Source organism: Ptychodera flava (genome assembly GCF_041260155.1).
Source record: "Ptychodera flava strain L36383 chromosome 3 unlocalized genomic scaffold, AS_Pfla_20210202 Scaffold_27__1_contigs__length_13241970_pilon, whole genome shotgun sequence".
In the NCBI taxonomy this organism is placed as follows: Eukaryota; Metazoa; Hemichordata; class Enteropneusta; family Ptychoderidae; genus Ptychodera; species Ptychodera flava.
In genome coordinates, this window is record NW_027248281.1 from 1495813 (window position 1) to 1515936 (window position 20124).

Genomic DNA, 20124 nt, shown 5'->3' on the forward strand with positions numbered 1-20124 from the left:
GATAATCGAATAATACATGTCTATGTTCAGTTTTGTGGCATTTAATTCTTACACTATAATAATATACATCCGACTGAGAATAAATCATAATTTTCAGCAAATAATTTGTCAATCGGGTATCATCATTTCCACATCGGACAAATAGATTTCCTTGCCACCAAAGATCGACTCCACATTTCCTTATGTGTGCACCTTGATCACTGCCATGTTCTGGGTGAAACTAATCCCTTAGATATCGCGTTAAAAGTGTTGTTGACATTCGAGACCGAGGTGTACCAGGAAAAAGAATCATTATTATGTTATCTTACCTGAACTAATCCAGAAAAGTCTGTAGTTCTTCCCCTCTACGATTTGTGTTTGATCTTCTTCAAAGTCGCTTTGCAGTTGAGGTACTGCGCAACAGGTATGGACAGTGCATGATGCGTATTGTGTGCCAGTGGGTTTGCGTAATTCATAAACAAAGGACTTTGCAATCGATCAATGACGCTCGCGCGGTGCTTGGCAATTTTGCTGGCCAAGGGTGTTCTTTCTGTTCATTCGAGCAGCGACAAGGGGGAACTGTATATTATTACTAGTGCTATTATTATTACGCCGGACCCATGGTCCTTCTACAAAGGACCATGGGCGATCCTAACCAAGCCGTAAATACCGAACAGCGATTAATACTGGATTCAATCATGATAGTCAGGCCGTAATTCAAACATGAACAAGTAAAGGGGGAATACTTTTCAGTTTGCAGATCTTGTACAAATCGCAATGACTGATTTGCTTTGGCCATCGACAATTAAAACGACGTTGCCCTATCAGGTTCACGATTCATTTTACTCAACATTTAGAGTAAACTGCAGTATTTACTGGTACGTCTGTATTTCTGGAGTTCTTTTTACCATTCACTTCTGGAAGCTTTTTGATTATTTTTATATAATTTCAATATCTCAAGGTTCTACATGTCTTTCCAGTAGCGTAGAAATTTACCTCTGTTTATGTTTTCCAAATGATTAAAAACAAACTTTTTTATGTTTGGGGTCAGCAGCCATGGTTGCAATTTAAGATTTTTGGTGACAATAAAAATATTAGCCTTACAATTTAACACACTTTTGAACACAATTCATTTCAGACCAGAATCTTGTAATGTTCAGAACTTTATTTTGTGAAATTTGACAAAAGTTGGAAATAAATACATAAATTCACTATTGTCGATAAGGTAATACAACGTACATGCTATATTTCATCATGGATGAATTGTTTGCAAAATAAGATGTGATATCATTGAAAATGTCTTGAACATAATGTTCTTCACTGTCAGAGAGATTATCTTGACTGGGATTCTTGTCATCTTTCACAAAACCACTGAACAATAGAGACAGTACTGTAGCCCAGCTTTGATAGCTCAGACATCCATATTTATTCCTACATGACACATAGCTGTACACTATTCAGTATCTATGATGCTTTCATTTCTACCATGATAGTCATTGAAGTGTGTATGTTTCTACTGTCATCCAAGATATTCTATGTGAAACAATACATCAGCATAGCTATGCACAGCTTACAAACAGAAAATTTTAGAAACTCTCTCTCTTTGTGCTACATGTTAAGAGTATCATGTGCATTGCCATGACTTCTTTGCTCTCTCTCTCTCTCTCTCTCTCTCTCTCTCTCTCTCTGTTACCAATTCAGTGTCATGTGCACTGCCAAAACTTGCTTGGCATGGAAACTGAATCGTATTATAAAAATATCTATTCACTGTTCTTGTTTTTATTCATGTTCTATCATCCATACTTTGTACCGGTATGTTTGCTTATCTCAGAAATAAGCCACAGGACAGTTTGTGACTTAGAACATTTGATATGCATTTGATGTAATTTGATATAAGCTGTCGGAAAAATCACAATTATCACCATTAACAAATCAACAATCAATATGAAACTGACACAAAAATAAATTTAATCTGTTTTATGTTTTACTTTTACATGAACATTCAAACAACTTTGTTCAACGTACTGAATTTCTACATTATATTTTGATACTCTGATAACATCTAATTACATACATATTTTATTAAATTCTCCAATAAACAGAATGTGGATAATTAGATATAGTTCACTTGAATTGAACATCACAATACCTAATCACAGATAAGAACTGCTACAAGATTTACCATACACCCTATTCAGAGAGACTACCAAGAATGAATTGAGTTTTGAAAACAACTTTGAAGTAATGTATACTGGTATATATTTGAAACGAATGGTGAAAGCTGATTGCTATAGCAGACTGGCCCACATAAGACAAAATGCCAAATTACACTAGACTGAACAAATACAAGACCACTTGCTGACCAGATCTAGACTGGTCACTGGATCTGATGAAGAAATACAATAGTGTGATTGGCACTGTATGCTGTACATGGCTATACAAATTTCTTTAATGCTGCAGTGTGGCTGTGAAATGTTCACACTTTATGGAGTCAAACTTAAAAGTTGACTTTTCTGTTCTTCACATTCATCTAGGTTCTGTTTTGTTGTGCAGCTGTTAATTTCATTATTCTCCTACCAAGATGAGCATTGTGTTGTTGAAGGTATCTGATCATGTCAGCTTGTTTTTCCAGAATATCATCCAAGTGATCTGTGTCCCTGTTGAGTGAAAATCAACATTTGGTATTGCATCATATCAGTATTGAAAACATATTTCATAGTACATGTGGTTTAAAAACTGAGAGATTGTGAAAACTGTGTCGGAATAAATGTTTGAGAGAGGTCAACGGTGTGTGTTGGAGAGTGGTCAATGGTAGTGTTGGAGAGTGGTCAACGGTGTGTGTTGGAGAGTGGTCAACGGTGTGTGTTGGAGAGTGGTCGATGATGTATGTTTGAAAGTGGTCATCGATGTGTTAGAGAGTGGTCATCAATGTGTATTTGAGAGTGGTGTGGAGAGTGGTGTGGAGAGTGGTCAATGATGTGACAAAACATGACATTACTTGGCATTTGACAGCCACTACTACAGAGTTGAAGATTGACATGAGAATAATATTGAGAGAATCTAACAATGAATGATAATGATTACAATGTCATCAAATAGATGGAGTGACAATGAGAGTGATTATGAATGCAATGTTGATTACATGATCTCTATCATGTAAAAGAAAAAGTACTTCAAATTTCTATGAACCTTGGATTTTAACTGAGATAAGAATGACATGGAGAGCATTCATGGAATTATAAGACAATAACAGACAATTGTTGGTTAATTTGTTGCAATATGTCCTCTTCATATATATTTAAAAGAGACAATATCTTTCTGTTTTCATTTTGACAGACAAGGAAATCAAAGACTTGGATGCTGTGGTGGATTAAGACATCTGATTAAAAACATTCTGATGATAAAAATATTGAAATTACACTTCAATTTATCAATATTTTATTTATTAAATTTATTAAATTGCAAAGCTATCAGACAAGTAGTTTGGAGAAACACATTTTTTGACCAAAAATGGCAAAACTTGCCCCAAAAATACAAAATAGTAGGTTTCATCATTATTTCAATAGATATCCTCTAGTTCATATGTACAGTGCGGTACGGTGTATTGGTGGACATTGAGCTGTGTTACTAATGAACTTATCTAAAGTTTCCATAAAAACTCTGCTGTATTGTTAATATATGCTGTTTCATTTTCACAAATTTGTTTGTTTGTTTGTTTCAGTCTAATAGTAATGATATACATGAGTTGTCTTAGGGCTGACAAGAATCCAAATAAGGCCCTGCACTTCAAAGATATAAAATTGCAGCAGATCTAATACAACTCAGGGCCAGTTGGCTTCTTTCAAAGCCAGTGCATGAAACTGATAAACCACAGCCAGCTACTTCTGTAGACGCCCTAGAAAAGCCAAGTGACTTTGGACCCATTGCGGTCTACCAAGACTTAACCCTTTCACCACCATGGTTTGGCCTAAACCCATTGTTATCAATGGTGACAGTGGACCTGTTTACAGGGAATTAGGGGTGAACAGGTTAAGACACTCAGACAATGCATAGCAAGCAAACTTTTCTGAAATTTGTGACCGTCACTATTACACACTGATTCTCTGTCCTCACTTGTGGAAGTGATCAAATCCAAGCTTTCTAGTGACAGTGTAACAGAAGTACAATGGTTCAAGATGGTGCATTTGCATTTCTTGTTTGCTCTGCCAATTGTAGTCCAGGATTGTAATACTCAAAATGTCTTTCAAAAGCCCCATAATGGACTGATGACTCTTTGCTATAGATCAGCCATGAACACTTACCATATCAACTCCACTAATTTGTCAATCAACATAGAACTTCCTCTAATCAACCAATCAAAGCTACTGTTCATAAGGGCCATTATACACATAAACTATACCATGTCAGAGCTCAAGAATTAGAATGAGAATCGTAGTGCAGCTGAGGGACTGTCTTACTCTACAAATAATTTGAGATCATGCGAATGTATCACTTATGAGATATCTGAAAGGTCCATGTGAATACTTTTCCCAATTTAGTTTTTCCGAAGCTATATTTCAGATTTGACAGCTAAATATCATGTGATTCCTGCCATTTACCAGTCACACTCTGACAACTGCAACAAATTTACCACCATTTACCAGTCATACTTTGACAACTCCAACAAATTTACCACCATTTACTAGTCACACTCTGACAACTCCAACAAATTTACCACCATATACTTGTCAAACTATGACAACTCCAACAAATTTACCACCATTAACCAGTCACACTCTGACAACTCCAAAAAATTTACCACCATTAACCAGTCACACTCTGACAACACCAAAAAATTTACCATCATTAACTAGTCACACTCTGACAACTCAAACAAATTTACCACCATTTACCAGTCACACTCTGACAACTCCAAAAAATTTACCACCATTAACTAGTCACACTCTGACAACTCAAACAAATTTACCACCATTTACCAGTCACACTCTGACAACTCCAAAAAATTTACCACCATTAACTAGTCACACTCTGACAACTCAAACAAATTTACCACCATTTACCAGTCACACTCTGACAACTCCAACAAATTTACCACCATTTACCAGTCATACTTTGACAACTCCAACAAATTTACCACCATTAACCAGTCACACTCTGACAACTGCAACAAATTTACCACCATTTACCAGTCACACTCTGACAACTCCAACAAATTTACCACCATTTACTAGTCACACTCTGACAACTCCAACAAATTTACCACCATATACTTGTCAAACTATGACAACTCCAACAAATTTACCACCATTAACCAGTCACACTCTGACAACTCCAAAAAATTTACCACCATTAACTAGTCACACTCTGACAACTCAAACAAATTTACCACCATTTACCAGTCACACTCTGACAACTCCAACAAATTTACCACCATTTACCAGTCATACTTTGACAACTCCAACAAATTTACCACCATTTACTAGTCCACTCTGACATCTCCAACAAATTTACCACCATATACTAGTAACACTCTGACAACTCCATCAAATTATTTACCACCATTTACTAGTCACACTCTGACAACTCCAACAAATTTACCACCATTTACTAGTGACACCATGACAACTACAACAAATTTACCACCATTACTAGTCACACTCTGACAACTCAAACAAATTTACCACCATTTACCAGTCACACTCTGACAACTCCATCAAATTTACCACCATTTACTAGTCACACTCTGACAACTGCAACAAATTTACCACCATTTACTAGTCACACTCTGACAACTCCAACAAATTTACCACCATATACTTGTCAAACTATGACAACTGCAACAAATTTACCACCATTTCCCAGTCACACTCTGACAACTCCAACAAATTTACCACCATTTACCAGTCACACTCTGACAACTCCAACAAATTTACCACCATTTACCAGTCACACTCTAACAACTCCATCAAATTTACCACCATTTACCAGTCAAACACTGACAACTCCAACAAATTTACCACCATTTACTAGTCACACTCTGACAACTCCAACAAATTTACCACCATTACTAGTCACACTCTGACAACTCCATCAAATTTACCACCATTTACCAGTCACACTCTGACAACTCCAACAAATTTACCACCATTTACCAGTCACACTCTGACAACTCCATCAAATTTACCACCATTTACTAGTCACACTCTGACAACTCCAACAAATTTACCACCATATACTTGTCAAACTATGACAACTCCAACAAATTTACCACCATTAACCAGTCACACTCTGACAACTGCAACAAATTTACCACCATTTACCAGTCACACTCTGACAACTCCAACAAATTTACCACCATTTACCAGTCACACTCTGACAACTCCAACAAATTTACCACCATTTACCAGTCACACTCTAACAACTCCAACAAATTTACCACCATTTACCAGTCAAACACTGACAACTCCAACAAATTTACCACCATACTAGACACACTCTGACAACTCCATCAAATTTACCACCATTTACTAGTCACACTTTGACAATGACATGTCATGAATTCCACTCAACAAAACATCTTGTTGTTCGTATCTCTGTGAATAATGACATTCAATGAAAATTTACAGAGATGATCTTAAGCAGTCTGAAAGACAACTTACTTAAATCCAATATCTGCTGTTTGTACATGAGACTGTAAGAATCCTGCCATTAGATCATCTTAGGCAGTCTGAAAGATGACTTACTTAAATCCAATATCTGCTGTTTGTACATGAGACTGTAAGAATCCTGCCATTAGATCATCTTAGGCAGTCTGAAAGATGACTTACTTAAATCCAATATCTGCTGTTTGTACATGAGACTGTAAGAATCCTGCCATTAGATCATCTTAGGCAGTCTGAAAGATGACTTACTTAAATCCAATATCTGCTGTTTGTACATGAGACTGTAAGAATCCTGCCATTAGATCATCTTGTTCAACATCTGGTGCTGCTTTCTCTCGGTTGAATCTTACACTTCGTACTGGATAAAAAAAACAACAACATACTTCATTGAATGTCTGCAAAGTTTGCATGCTGATTACAAATCAATGAACAGTGTGCTGTGGTCTGACTAGCTGATCCATTTTATCTGAAAGAGTTTGACCAACACAAAGATGACTGGACTTAATAACCCAGAAAGTTACTGAAAACAATGACTGTGTTTTGAACATTCAGACACACTAGCATTTCACTTGAGAAATTCACCTTTTAACTGTTTAAATATTTTTTCATGAAGAATGCAGTAAGAATGACAGACACATGCCTTGGTGGTATTAAACTTGTCATGTTTTGAAGAAGAAAATGACGTAATGGAATAAAATATTTATGGAAAAAAATGACATCCAAATAAAAACTAAACAGAGGATTTAACCATGATGACTAATACAAAGATGATCTCAATCAGTTTTGTCCAGTTTTCATGTACAATGAAGAGCAAGACCACTACAGCTAATTAGACAAGAAGAATTGGTTGAAATTCACCATTTGTGGATAGAAGCAGTACACTAGGGATTACTTCAAGGGCCAGTAACGTTAACTTTTGATGATTTTTCCATATCTTTATTTTGTATGTCAACTGCAAGTTCTTACTCTACTCCTGAAAGAATGTTGAAACACCCACTTTTCAGCTTGTCAACATAGTGTTTATATATGAAAAATGCACTGTTGTTGTTTACATTTGAATTCTAGTCCGGACCAGAATTCACTCATTAGGCACAAGACCACTAATTCATTTCCCATAGGCCACCACAGTAGCGTTGAGCTCGATTTTCCTATTTTAAAACATTCAGCGGCACGAATCCTCTTAACAGGTGTTAGGTCAATGTCAGCTTGACTACTCATTAATTTTTCGTGTGGGCAAGTCCACGGAAATTTTGAGATAGCGATGAAAATAGCGCCCTCAGTGGTGTTTTTGACAAATTTCAGGCTCATTGTTATGATTTCTATTAGCCCTAGAACTCCTCATATTACCACCAAATGCTTCAGCCATTATTCACAACAGTCTGCATTTTGAGTCAGGCAGAAAAATATCTTTACAAAAATTCTTGACGTTAAAGTTCAAACTAAACAAGCATCCATGCAGATATCAAAACTTCAAGGTCTGCACTATTTTTCGTCCGAACTATCTTCGTGGGTAACGAACCCGGAAGTGAATTAGTGATCTTGTGCCATTAACAATAACAATGCAGTTTACACATGTACAGGCTGAGTTGACAAGCTGAATACTGTGTGTATCAACATGCTATGGGGAGTAGAACAAGAACTCATGGTTGGCATTAAAAAAATACTGAAAATTCATTAAAGTTAGCATTACTTTTCCTTTAAATATATGTTTGAATAGCACAATAATTCTTGTCAATCTCTGTATTATGCAACATTGATCAGCAGAGCCAGCATAGAGTTCAGTTAAAGTTGAGTATGACGAATTATGTCAAAATTAAAGAGTTTTGTGACTTTCATGAAACTTTGCAAAAACATTCTTAGAAGTTGTCCAAGAGCAAAAAATGAAATAAAAAATGGGGTCACCATGCTCATTTCCATGGAAACAGACATTAAAGTGACATCTTTAGAAATTAATAAAAAATACCGCCAATGGCGCTTGGACATAATGACCGCCTAGTATTATTGGCATTTATCAACAACCCCACTCACTGTGAAGTAGACAGACCATGAAGTCAATATGCAACATAAAGCAAAAAGACTATTTTTTCACATTGCAATTTAAGCCCATTTTTATGAGAAAAGGGACATGTATATGTACATGGAGAAAAAAGCAGAAGACATATTTGTAAATGATTTGTTGAGTGACAATCATGTATGCATCTCTTGAAAAATTTTGTGGTTATAAGGTATAACAGTAGTGTAAGAATAATGAGGTTAGAATAAGTGTAGTAAAGCTAAGTTGACAGTAATTAAGATTACAAAATTATACACTAAGCTGCGGAAATCTGAATGAAATAAATGTTGAAAGAAGTAACTGAAGCTAAGATAGGAATGAACTGAATTACTGCTAAAAGGTTGGTAGAAGGCCACCACAGGAATTGGTCAGTACCATGGTGTTGGAAACGTAAAACTAATCTTTCCTGCCACCCTTATTACAAAAGGTCTATAAATATTAGTCAATTTAAGGGTGCAAAGATAATCTAGTAGGGCAGCAAAGTCATGGTCATCTTTTTGTCTAATAGCTTGTGTAAGTTCATGAACTTTACATAAATCTTGCTATAGATTTGTTGCTAATGGACAATAACTGTGTTTCAGATCATTTGAGAGCAATCCATCCATGACAGGTTTAAATTTTAATATAACTTCTATTTAAAGGAGAGAAACTTCTCAAATAACATTTTGTTCCCTGTAATTTCCTGTGAGAACACAGGGACAGATGCTGGTGCTAGCTTGATAACTAACCTAAAACTTGTGACTTCATTGTCTAGAGTAAAGACTGTAGCATGTGAGAATGTGAATGTCAAAGTCTGTATATTGACTCAAGGATGTTTACTTTACAAATGCTTAGGGTCGTCTCAAATGTGAGAATCTGAGATATGAAATTTTTTTTTAGCGCTTTTGTTGCCCAAAAGAACGTGAAAATCTCTGATACTTCGAATCAGCCATCCTGCATATTTCTAACATTCATCAAAACCACATTTTTGTTCCACAACTCATAAAACAGTCCAAAATGCAGGATTAGTGTACCTTCCAAAACTACATATATGAAAGACCCCTAAAAATCAATTAGTTAAAAAGGAGGGTTAGCAATTTCTCAAAACTATCTAACCGCTACACTGTATTACTCCATTTTTAGGAATCAGAACTTTGAACACAATCTGAATATCTGTACCAAATATCAACGCAGTCTATTCAGTGGTTTTTGACTTTTTGTCGTTTACTGAAAATTTTCACCGTCCGACATCAACTCAACCCATCACAATAAGATGATGACCTTCGATCATTATGTTAAAAAGAGATACTTCACTTTAAATATATCAATCATAAAATGCTTAGCAAATTAGACAGTTTTAATAAATACCAAGCCTTAAGATGCATATCTATCAAAAGTATAGTTTTTATCATTTTCGACTACAAAATGATGATATCAAAATTTTATTGCTACATAATTTTTTAGCTTTCTTCCTGTTGCTCTGAATGATGTAATTTTTACCAAACTTGGCTGATCAAATCTTGACATCATATTGATCAGTTTGCCCTATAACAGTGTCACCATGCTAATTTTTGAAATATCTCCAGGTGAATGTGTAACTTGTGCCACTTAAAAGGAAGAGGAATATTAATTTTTCGCTCATGTTTAAAAAAAAATCAGCTTCTCAGGGGTCAAAATATTACTACAAGGTCATAAGTCACATTTATTTCTAAGAGATAAGGGCAAAAAATTTGGTAAAAGTGTAATTTTAACAATGACAGTTGATGTAAAATATGTGCTACAACATGACCCATTTACGGCAAGCAAGAGTTAAATCAGTGCAGAAAACATGTGCAGGTCCAAATTCATCATACTTAACCTTAAAGGCCCAATAGCTATATCTTTTAGCATTATTTTTGTGATTTTACTTCCAAACTAAAACAAATTGGTGGGAATGTTTATACAAGTAAAATAAACTGTTCACGGGGACTGCATGTACAATTTTGAGCAAGATAGATAGTAAATTGAGGGGTGTTTCTACAAGTAAAATAAACTGTTCACAGGGGACTGCATGTGCAATTTTGAGCAAGATAGATAATAAATGTTTGCCCATATATAAAATGGCGCCCTCATGCAAATAAAGCTTAAACACCGTATGTCATGCATATACTCATAGGAATCTTTAAAGAAACGACAGAGTAGTCCAATATAATGCATAGTACTGAATGTTTTCCACTGGTACATCATATGCTTTGTTTTCTTTGTAATATTACCAGATTTTAAAAATGGCAGGAAATCATAATAACACTTAAAATTCAAATTTAGTTGTCCAATTTTTCATTAGTAAAGGACTATATTCTTTAAATTTGTAGAATTTTAAGAAAACAAGAGAAAATAGAAAGCCTTTTTCAGGTCATCAAATTTCAAGAGTTACAGCTACAGGGGGCTTTAAGTGCATGTTGACTTTACGTGAAATTGACTTAGGTCAAAGGTCACTGATTTGTGTTGCCATAGAAGCACTTAGACATTGAGAAATATGAATTGAGACATTCTGTAGATTATAGTAATGAATTTACAGTTTGTCATATCCAGTGAGCAGAATCTTTGGCAGGCTCATCAATAAATATGCAAATCATATGACTTATCATCGCAAGTTGAATACGAATGATGTAAACCCAGTGTATGTAAATGGGGATCATTACTAATATCCTTACCTATGTAAATGACGATACATGGCATGACAAGACACAGCTCCAGTGTAATCAGCAACTCCAAATAGTGAATTGGTTCAAAGACACTATGTGGTTTGCTGTCAAGGTTTAGATCCCGCACTAACATCACTACAACTAACATCAAAGCATTGCCTGCAGTAAAAAACAAATTAAAGCATTAAAAAAATATAACGGGAATTCAATCCTCGCATTTTAATGAAGTCTTTAAAATGTTGCCTCAATCGCAGAGACTGGCCACCATGATTTACCAGCTAGGGTTGTAGGTTCCCTTCAGACATGGTATACACAATTGTTCTGTTACACGCTGACACACAAAAAAGATGAAAGAATATCCTTGAAATATCTATGTAGATTTAACGTATAATTCTACTTTGTCAAATGAACCTTGTACTGTTTTGTCACAATGTAACTTTTCTCTGTTAATAGTATATTATTATCGGACAATAATAAATTAAGGTGGAGCTGCATGTTGCCAACACAGTATTTTTCAAGCAATATTTCTAATCAAAGATGACAAGGAAAATCCCTCATACTATATATTTTCAAAAAGCAGAGACTCTTAAGTTTAGTATGGTAGAAGTAATTTACTTAAAGGATGAGGTGGGTGTATATTTGGGGTAAAAAACCACAATTTTGGTATTAATGATCAACATTAATTTAAGTAAAAAATTTGACGCTATTTTCTGAAATGTAATATTTCACTTGAAAGGAGAGTATATGTAGAAAAAAACAACTATTTTGCAATATATATATCCTCATTCTAAAATGGCAAGTGTAGAAAGCCTGACACTAAAAAAGTGATTAAAATCAGGATTACCAAAATTAAAATTCCTCTTATTCAAAATGTAGGTCTTTATTGCCAAACAAAATACTTAATTTGTTAAGTAGCATTTAAAGAACATAATGTGAAAATTTCAGAAAATTTGACCCAGCCAGAATGGAGATAAATTCTTTGGAAATTTTGAAATTTGGAGGAAAAAGAAGCCAGGAAATTGGGTGATTCGCATACATTGCACAAATTAACACTTATTTATCACGCAACTTTCGACTGCTTGACAAGCTACAAGGTGAACCCAATCAATATTTTAATCTTGGGTTAACAAATTAATTAAAATTGAATGAATATATGCCAAAAAGTGATTTTTGAGCAAAATATATGGTGTTGGATGCAGCCCCTCTTTATTGAATGAATATGAATGAAGTCATCCCATGATGCAGTTGTTCATATAGAAACTATCAACATTACTGCCACTGAACATCAAGGAGGGTTAATGTTGATACTGGATACTAACCCATAGACAAAATTACACTTGGAACTCTGCGGACATTTTTTGTTATTCTGTAGAACTGAAGATAACCATTTCTACGAAACATGTAGTGATGATAACGTAGATATCGTTCAATCAATGCAACTACCAACCACAAGGCAGCATGAGTGTAAACAAGTATGGAGAATGAACGCATGTGAGCATGACGTGTATCAGTTGTTGCATTGATATCGTTAAACATTGCTGTGAAGTTTGAAGTTCTGTTGGGCTGACCAAGCACTGCAGGTTCTATCACATACGGAAGTAGGTAACTAAGAATTGCCATGCAAACCTGCAAAGAGAAAGATAAACTTAAATAAAGTATCAGATATAAATTATATTTTCTTGACGATATGCAGTATGAACCTGTTGCTTACATTGCTTGAAAAAAACTAGAGCAATTCAAAACGAGAAAATTTGATGTTGCTTTGCAGCTTTTTAGATTTAAATGTCCTGTACCTCTTATCACTGGATTAGTATTTGATAATTCAACATGGATATTTGGGATAAGATGATATATATTTGCTACATCTATAAAGTCAAGTTGACAAAACCTGTCTGTGTTTAAACAGCTTTACTCTGACACACAAAGAATGGAACAGCATAGACTTTTATGAGTCAACAAATTCAATGTCATTTTTTCTGAAAATTCCTTAGAGTTAATTCTACCTTTTGGCAAAGGATAATAGCTATGCCTTGTATCATATCCATGCACACAGTCTTCCAAAATGTCAAACTTTAAATTTAATGCTGGATATGATTGTACTGCTTTGCATAATTTAGTACACAGTGACCTCACACTCAGTATGCTAAATTTATCACGTAGCAGATTGCTTCATTGTATTCTAAACATAACAAGCCAATAATGTGCACTGTGATATTAGGAAGCAATACAACTGTTGCCGCTTCTAATGATACATCAAGACTCTATTTTTTTCCTATAATTGGGCAAAGGAAAGAGAATTGAAGTTTGGGCAACAGTATTTGTAGTTGATAATTTAAACACATGATGTCCATTGTTTCATTGTCTCTATAGTTTAATTTAAGGACTTTATTCAGTATCAATTCCAATGAGTACCAATGCCAATCCACAACACATCAAAGTAAAAATTTTCAAGACACATGTATTGACTTTTGAACATTGAATTGGTAATAGAACAAGCATGAGCTAACACTGGACTGAGGAAATTTGCATTGTTCTCTTACTGAAGAACTGACAGACATTGTTGTATACTATGATAAAGCATTACATGAATCTAAGTGGTGAACTTTCCAGTATTTTCACTGATTTAGGAAAGTCCTTGATAGAGTTAATTATTTTGTGCTGTCAATGAAGGCATGATGAGAAAACTGTTTTCTGTGTTACGATTAATGTTATTATTAATATTAATGTTACGATTAATGATATCTGTTAGGATACATGTTGAATTTTTCTTCTTTTTTCACCTGTCAACATGGAGTACGACAAGACAACATATTATTCAATTGTTGAAGCAAGGCACCGGCTATCTCATTAAGTGTTATCTTTTGTGGAGTGTTGAACTTTTGATGTACATGTATGTATTCATGGCTTAATTATAAAGCAGGGAATACTGTTCATTTATCAGGGTATAGCAATGTGAAGATTTGAATGTGTAAAAATAGCACAGTTCCTTATGTTTGTTTCCAAAATCAATCAATCAATCAATCAATCAATCAATCAATCAGTGCACACATACTGTGCACCCTTATTTGTACTTCAAGGCCTGTTTCCATAATAAGACACTGACTGAGAATTTTAGTTTTGCCCATTAACAGTATTCTAGAATTATCGAAAAAGACCAGTTCAGAGGTGCATTGTGCAGACTTTGTAGGGTATGGTCAATATTTGAGTAATAACCCAGAAGAAAGAGTTTGTATCTTCTGTGAAAGCACTGACCCTCTTTTTCTAGGGTCTTTGGTAATGACATTGAGAATGAGTTCCATTTTTGTACGGTGTGTTCTTGCTCTCAAGAATAGAATAAAAGTTGAAGTATTTTTCTAATGCAATCCTATAGTACAGTTATCTTACATAATCTTTTTTAATTTCTTTACTTTGCTATGAAAAAGCACTCTGAAGAAATAGCTGACACTATTATCTAACTTTGCTATTTTGCTTTGTGCCCTCTAGAGTTTTGTGATCAGTTAATGGACTACACTGAGGCCAGAGGCTTACACTATCATGAAATATATTCACTAATTACTTCTAGCAAATAAAATATTTGACGTTATCTGATGTGAGACATGGAGGACAAGCTAGGTGATGTTGGATAACGATGTGTCATTCCTGCAACTGGAGGGATACCATTTATATATTGTCTCCCATAGGTGAATTCAGTTAAAATAAGTCAAACGCTCAATGACCTGTAATACCATTTTATTCCAAGCAGTTGTGTGAAATGTCAAACTTTACAGAGAGCATGGATTTTCAAATTATGACGTTTTTTCAAATGTCTCAGGAAGAAAATGTTTTTTGAGAGATTCACTCTGGGAAGAGGGAAAAAATCTTTTTTCAATAGTGAACTCATCACATACAGTTGTTCAGAACAGCAATAAAGTCCAGTCCATTTCAACAGCAGTCATTGTCATAAACACACATTACCATTAAGGGAAAAGATTCAAAATTGTAAATAGACATACATATTGATGCTTACAAAGAGTATAGCTTGTACTATTGATATGAAGACTGTTGGAATTGGTTTAAATCTTAGTTCTTGCTGTGTTCCAAGTTGTACGATCAACTGTTCTTGATCATCTACAGATGGTGTTAGTGAAGCATCTTGATCGAAAAAGTACCCCTGCAATGACAAGCACATAGACAGAAATAGATTGACTGTTCAACTGAACATAATCTGCTCTGTATCTCTGTCACAGAATTTCTATGTTTCATTCTTTTTCAAGGGAGATGATGTAAATCTGAAAGATTTCAAAACTAGACTTGCAACCCAGAGAAAATTCCTTGCAGTGTTGGTTTTGGAATTCATTTGACTGTTCAAACTGGTATTTTGTTGTTGATCTTTTTCTTGAGTTCAAGTTTTTAACTCATTATTGCTTTCTTTTATTGTTCCTAGTTACAGTGTTACCTTTTCATATGAAAAGCATTTGTGCCTGTGATGTATTTTTCCCTGGTAAGACTGATACCATTCACAATAATATAAACAACATAAACAGTGGTCTTCATGCAAAAATTTCCAATAGTGTTTTTATTGGGACTTTCTCTTGGAACGTTTATGATTACTTCACTTATATATTGAATAATTCTAGTCCTTATGTTAGAAAATTAAAGCATATCTGTAGAACCTCAAGTTTGCTTAAAGGTATCTGATTAACCCTTTTCCTGCCAGACGGTATCACTTCCCCATCAGCCAAGTCAGTAAAAGCGGTACTGAGCCAAAACTTGACGTATTTTCACCCACTTGGCTTGGTATGTTATAGCATCTTTAGTCCACAAAAATACCGTCAAGGACAGTGTGCTCACATTCGGTTTGAATTGGTAAATTCAAGAAATATTTAAACCAGAAATACAAGAATGACAAAAGCAAATAAGGTCTGCAACTTAGGTACTGGAGGTCATCTTTAGGAACATGCATTTCAACTTCTATAGTAATGGGACAAGCAGATCCTACATACATAAGCAAATGTCAACAAAAAATTTAGCCAGAGAAGCTTGACAAAAAGAAAAGGTGGGAGAGTGGGGAAAAAATAAAGAGTGGGAAAAAATGCACAAGGGATAAATATGATAAAATTATGTTCACAGCCTTCAAAACTCTCTCACAACATATCCTGGGTTGGTGTAGGTCATTTAAGGTCACAAAAGTAAATTACCTAAAATATAAAAATTTGGGGGTTTCCCAACACTTCGAGCAGAAAATTTATCTCATAACATCCCTCGGGACTTTTGTACCAAATTAAAAAGCTATCAGACAAGTAATTATGAGAACAAGTTTTCTTGACCAAAAATAACAAAATTGTCTTGAAAATACAAATTTGTATATTTCAGGACAATTTCCACATATCTGACTATTGTCATCTCTGGACATCTGTACACCAAATATAAAAGCTGTCTGTTTAGGGGCTTTAAAAAGAATATATCTTTTAAGATTTTTTGACCAAAAATGACAAAAATTGCCCCAAAACAGTAATATTTCCAATTTTGTCGTAATTTCAACAATTAGAAGGGTAACAACCTTGCAAACATCCGATCCAAATTTGAGAGCAATGGGCTAGCGGTTTCAGAGAAGAAGAAATTTTACTTAAAATGAGAAAAGTAACCAAAAATTCAGCAAAATATAAATTTAAGACATCTTGACGATATTCATTACACTGATTTTGATCAACCTTAGGAACCTGTATACCAATATCAAAGCTATCAGATTTGTAATTTTTCAATAAAAAAAGTTTTGACCAAAAAATTTGGAAAATTGCCCCCCAATTAAAATATTAAAATTTCAATTCAATTTGTATACACTTGACTGAGGTCATCCTGAGGAACATGTATTCCAACTTTCAAAGCAATCAGATGAGTGGTTTCAGAGAAAAACATTTTTTGACTAAAAACTGAAAAAATTACACTAAAAATAGAAACATGCAAATTTCATCCCAAATTTTTAACACTTACTTTATAATGCCTAAAGGAACCTGCACACCAAGTTTCAACCCAATCTGACCAATGGTTACAGAGTTTTAGCAATTTGCAGGGTTTTTCCTTCTTTCCCCTCATTTGCATATTTTTGGCACTGACATGTTCATTTGAACAAATTCACATCTCCATCCCTAGGTGCACCTGTACACCAAATACTAAGACAGTAGGTGCTGTGGTTTAGCTGTTTTTGACGTGGACGGACATACATACATACATACATACATACATACATACATACATACAGACATGCAAATAGCATGCAAATGAACTGATTCAGCTTATACGATTACCTCACATTGGTATACCAAATGTGAGCTAAAAATCAAGTTTACAGTATGTTTTCAATGGCCATCAAATGTACAGCATTATGTTAAATACACCATATGGAATATGTTGTATTTCAGTAATTTTTACCATCTTGACCTGATGCTGAAATATGAACTTGGCAGGAAAAGGGTTAACACAGGTATTTCAGGTACAGGTACTTCAATAGTTTTCTACAATTTTTTGTTATAGCGTGATTTTTCAGCATTGCTTGTAGATTTAGCTCGCAAAATAATAAAATAGCTTGGAATAAATCAAATTATACCTACTGTATCACTGACTATCTACGACTCATCTTCTACTCCTGCTAACGAACCCGACTGTGACAACATGTATTTTTGACCGTTTTTCTGTGAGTTGTCGACAGTTCCTGCTCGAATTTGAACTTTTGACCTCCAACATATTCAGTGCGTTGTACGCACGATCGGGCAAACATCACAGAAACTGTCGACGACTCACGGGAAAATGGTCGAAAATACGTGTTCTTATCCTCAAGGAAGTTAGCAGGCGTACAGAATGAGTCTCAGATAGTCAATGATAAAGATGATACAAGTTTATTTACTCAAAGGCTAATATACTTCATTATTTTGCGAGCTAAATCTACGACACCAGTTGGTCTCGTCGTAAACTGCCAATGAAGCCTATAGTTTGGCTCGCAGTGGGACTGTGGCAATGACCCCAATGACCTGAGCACGTTCGATACACACCACAAGTACCGCTGCGATATCACAGCTAGCAAGAACCATTCATAAAAACTTAGAAGGGCGTGCACAAAGGAAATCTTTCCCAGTGTTTCATCTAGGATAGCATGAAAATTTAGGGGGGATTTCACCAGTTCATGTGTTCTACTTGTATCTCTAAGGTGTGACTGACACCATTTCATGGGGGGGGGGGGGACTGGTCCCCCTTGACAAATAGCGCTGTTCACTGTTACAGGTTTGTTACTAAATATAGCTGTATGCACGCGACATTGGACACACAGCTTGAAATCCGAACAAATTTTATCAATGCTGCATACATGGCTGTTCTTGCAGCTTGTACTCTGAGTTGTAGATATGTTTCTTTGTATTCATGGTTACACTAGCAGTCACCTACTGAGATGTGTTTTCATCATTCTCGCATGTGTTATTTTCAAAATTGTGATCTAAAAATGCAGACAAATACATATTTTTTCATATTAATGAAATAACAATGACGTAAACTGTGAACAGCCCTGTTACTTGGGGTGCCAACATGTCAACAGTGGGAGGGAATCCCCATCCCCTGTCTAGATGAAACACTCAACTTTCCATATCAAAATATTGTTATTGAATATTGTCGCACTGACACTGCATTACACAATGGAAGCACATTCAGCCGCTGACTTGCTTGATGTTTGATATCAAAAGCTGTGCTGACGGCACATTGCATAAAACTTTACAGTAAAGAGACTGAGTCTGTAACAAATGTTCATCCTTGTTGCTTTAAATTAATGTAAATACAGCTCTCCCACCCAAACGTGAGGGGCAATGACATTGCATACCAGTATCAAAAACTTAGCCAATTCCACTAGCTCGAGGTATTGCCTGGGTATGTGGGTCGGACCATGGACGTCTTTTTATTACGTCCATGGTCAAACAGTAAGGTACTTCGGTACTGCAGCTGGGTCCGACCTTGCTGCGAAAACGAGCCCTGCCATTCCTTGACGTGTTCTGCTGGGAGTGGGGCAATGACCAAGCTACCCGAGTGGCAGAGGCTACGGATTCGCAGCAAGGTCCGACCGGGACGGTAGACCAGTGCAAAGGAAACCGTGGCCAAGTCCGTAGGGCCACACTGAGTCACACAATAATGTGACTATCACATGGTCAATCGAACCAGCCGAAAACATTGTGACTCACGATAAAACTGTATTGTGGTGCAACATATCGTCTTACCCCTTGTCGACTACCGTTGTTTCCGAGACTGACCATCGTCGACGTAACGTGTTAGTCGGAACTTCTAGCCCATTAGTCGCCTAATTTCTGTTCACACCCCTTTTCTGAAGCTGGCCGTATACATTTCATCAGCCGCCGCCATTTTGTCAGACTAATTTATACGACCTCGGACTGACCCTGTAAGGATTTCGATACGAAGACAGGCGTCGGTATTTGAAAACGAACTTTATTCTAATGCCAAAGACGGGCGATTCCACCACATGTTCACAAACAACGTTGTTCAAGACTGTTGTTGAAAAACAAATTAATACAAACCAACAATATGATAAGCAAACAAATAGATAAACAAACAGACGTCAGATTATCAAAAGTTTGACGGTCACACCAGGACGTTTGCAAGTGCTTAAATGAAACTGACATTTTCACAGTCATGCAAATAAATAAATTACATCGTGGAAGCAAAATTTACTGACAACAAGAAATGCATTTAAGCTTACAAGTATTTTGTCTCTTTTATTCATTGTGAGCATGTCTTT

General features: G+C 35.5%; 1 protein-coding gene across 1 annotated transcript; it reads right to left on the reverse strand.

Moving 5' to 3' along the window:
• Positions 1–1126: 1126 nt before the first annotated feature.
• On the reverse strand, positions 1127–19753 carry LOC139126384 (transmembrane protein 192-like). Its single transcript, XM_070692450.1, has 6 exons — positions 19589–19753; positions 15364–15507; positions 12677–12983; positions 11367–11516; positions 6891–6999; positions 1127–2636 (listed from the first exon to the last, which is right to left on the reverse strand). Exons 1-6 carry the CDS (start codon positions 19622–19624, stop codon positions 2510–2512), a joined length of 873 nt encoding a protein of 290 aa, XP_070548551.1. The 5' UTR covers positions 19625–19753; the 3' UTR covers positions 1127–2509.
• Positions 19754–20124: the final 371 nt, after the last annotated feature.

Bases quoted from the DNA above. Each gene is read 5' to 3' on its own strand.
- LOC139126384 (XM_070692450.1), bottom strand. From the start codon at position 19,624: ATGGTCAGTCTCGGAAACAACGGTAGTCGACAAGGG. The intron at 15,508-19,588 runs GTAAGACGATAT...TTGTCATTGCAG, and splicing joins ACAACGGTAGTCGACAAGGG to GGGTACTTTTTCGATCAAGA. The intron at 2,637-6,890 runs GTAAGTCATCTT...TTCACTCAACAG, and splicing joins ACAGCAGATATTGGATTTAA to GGACACAGATCACTTGGATG.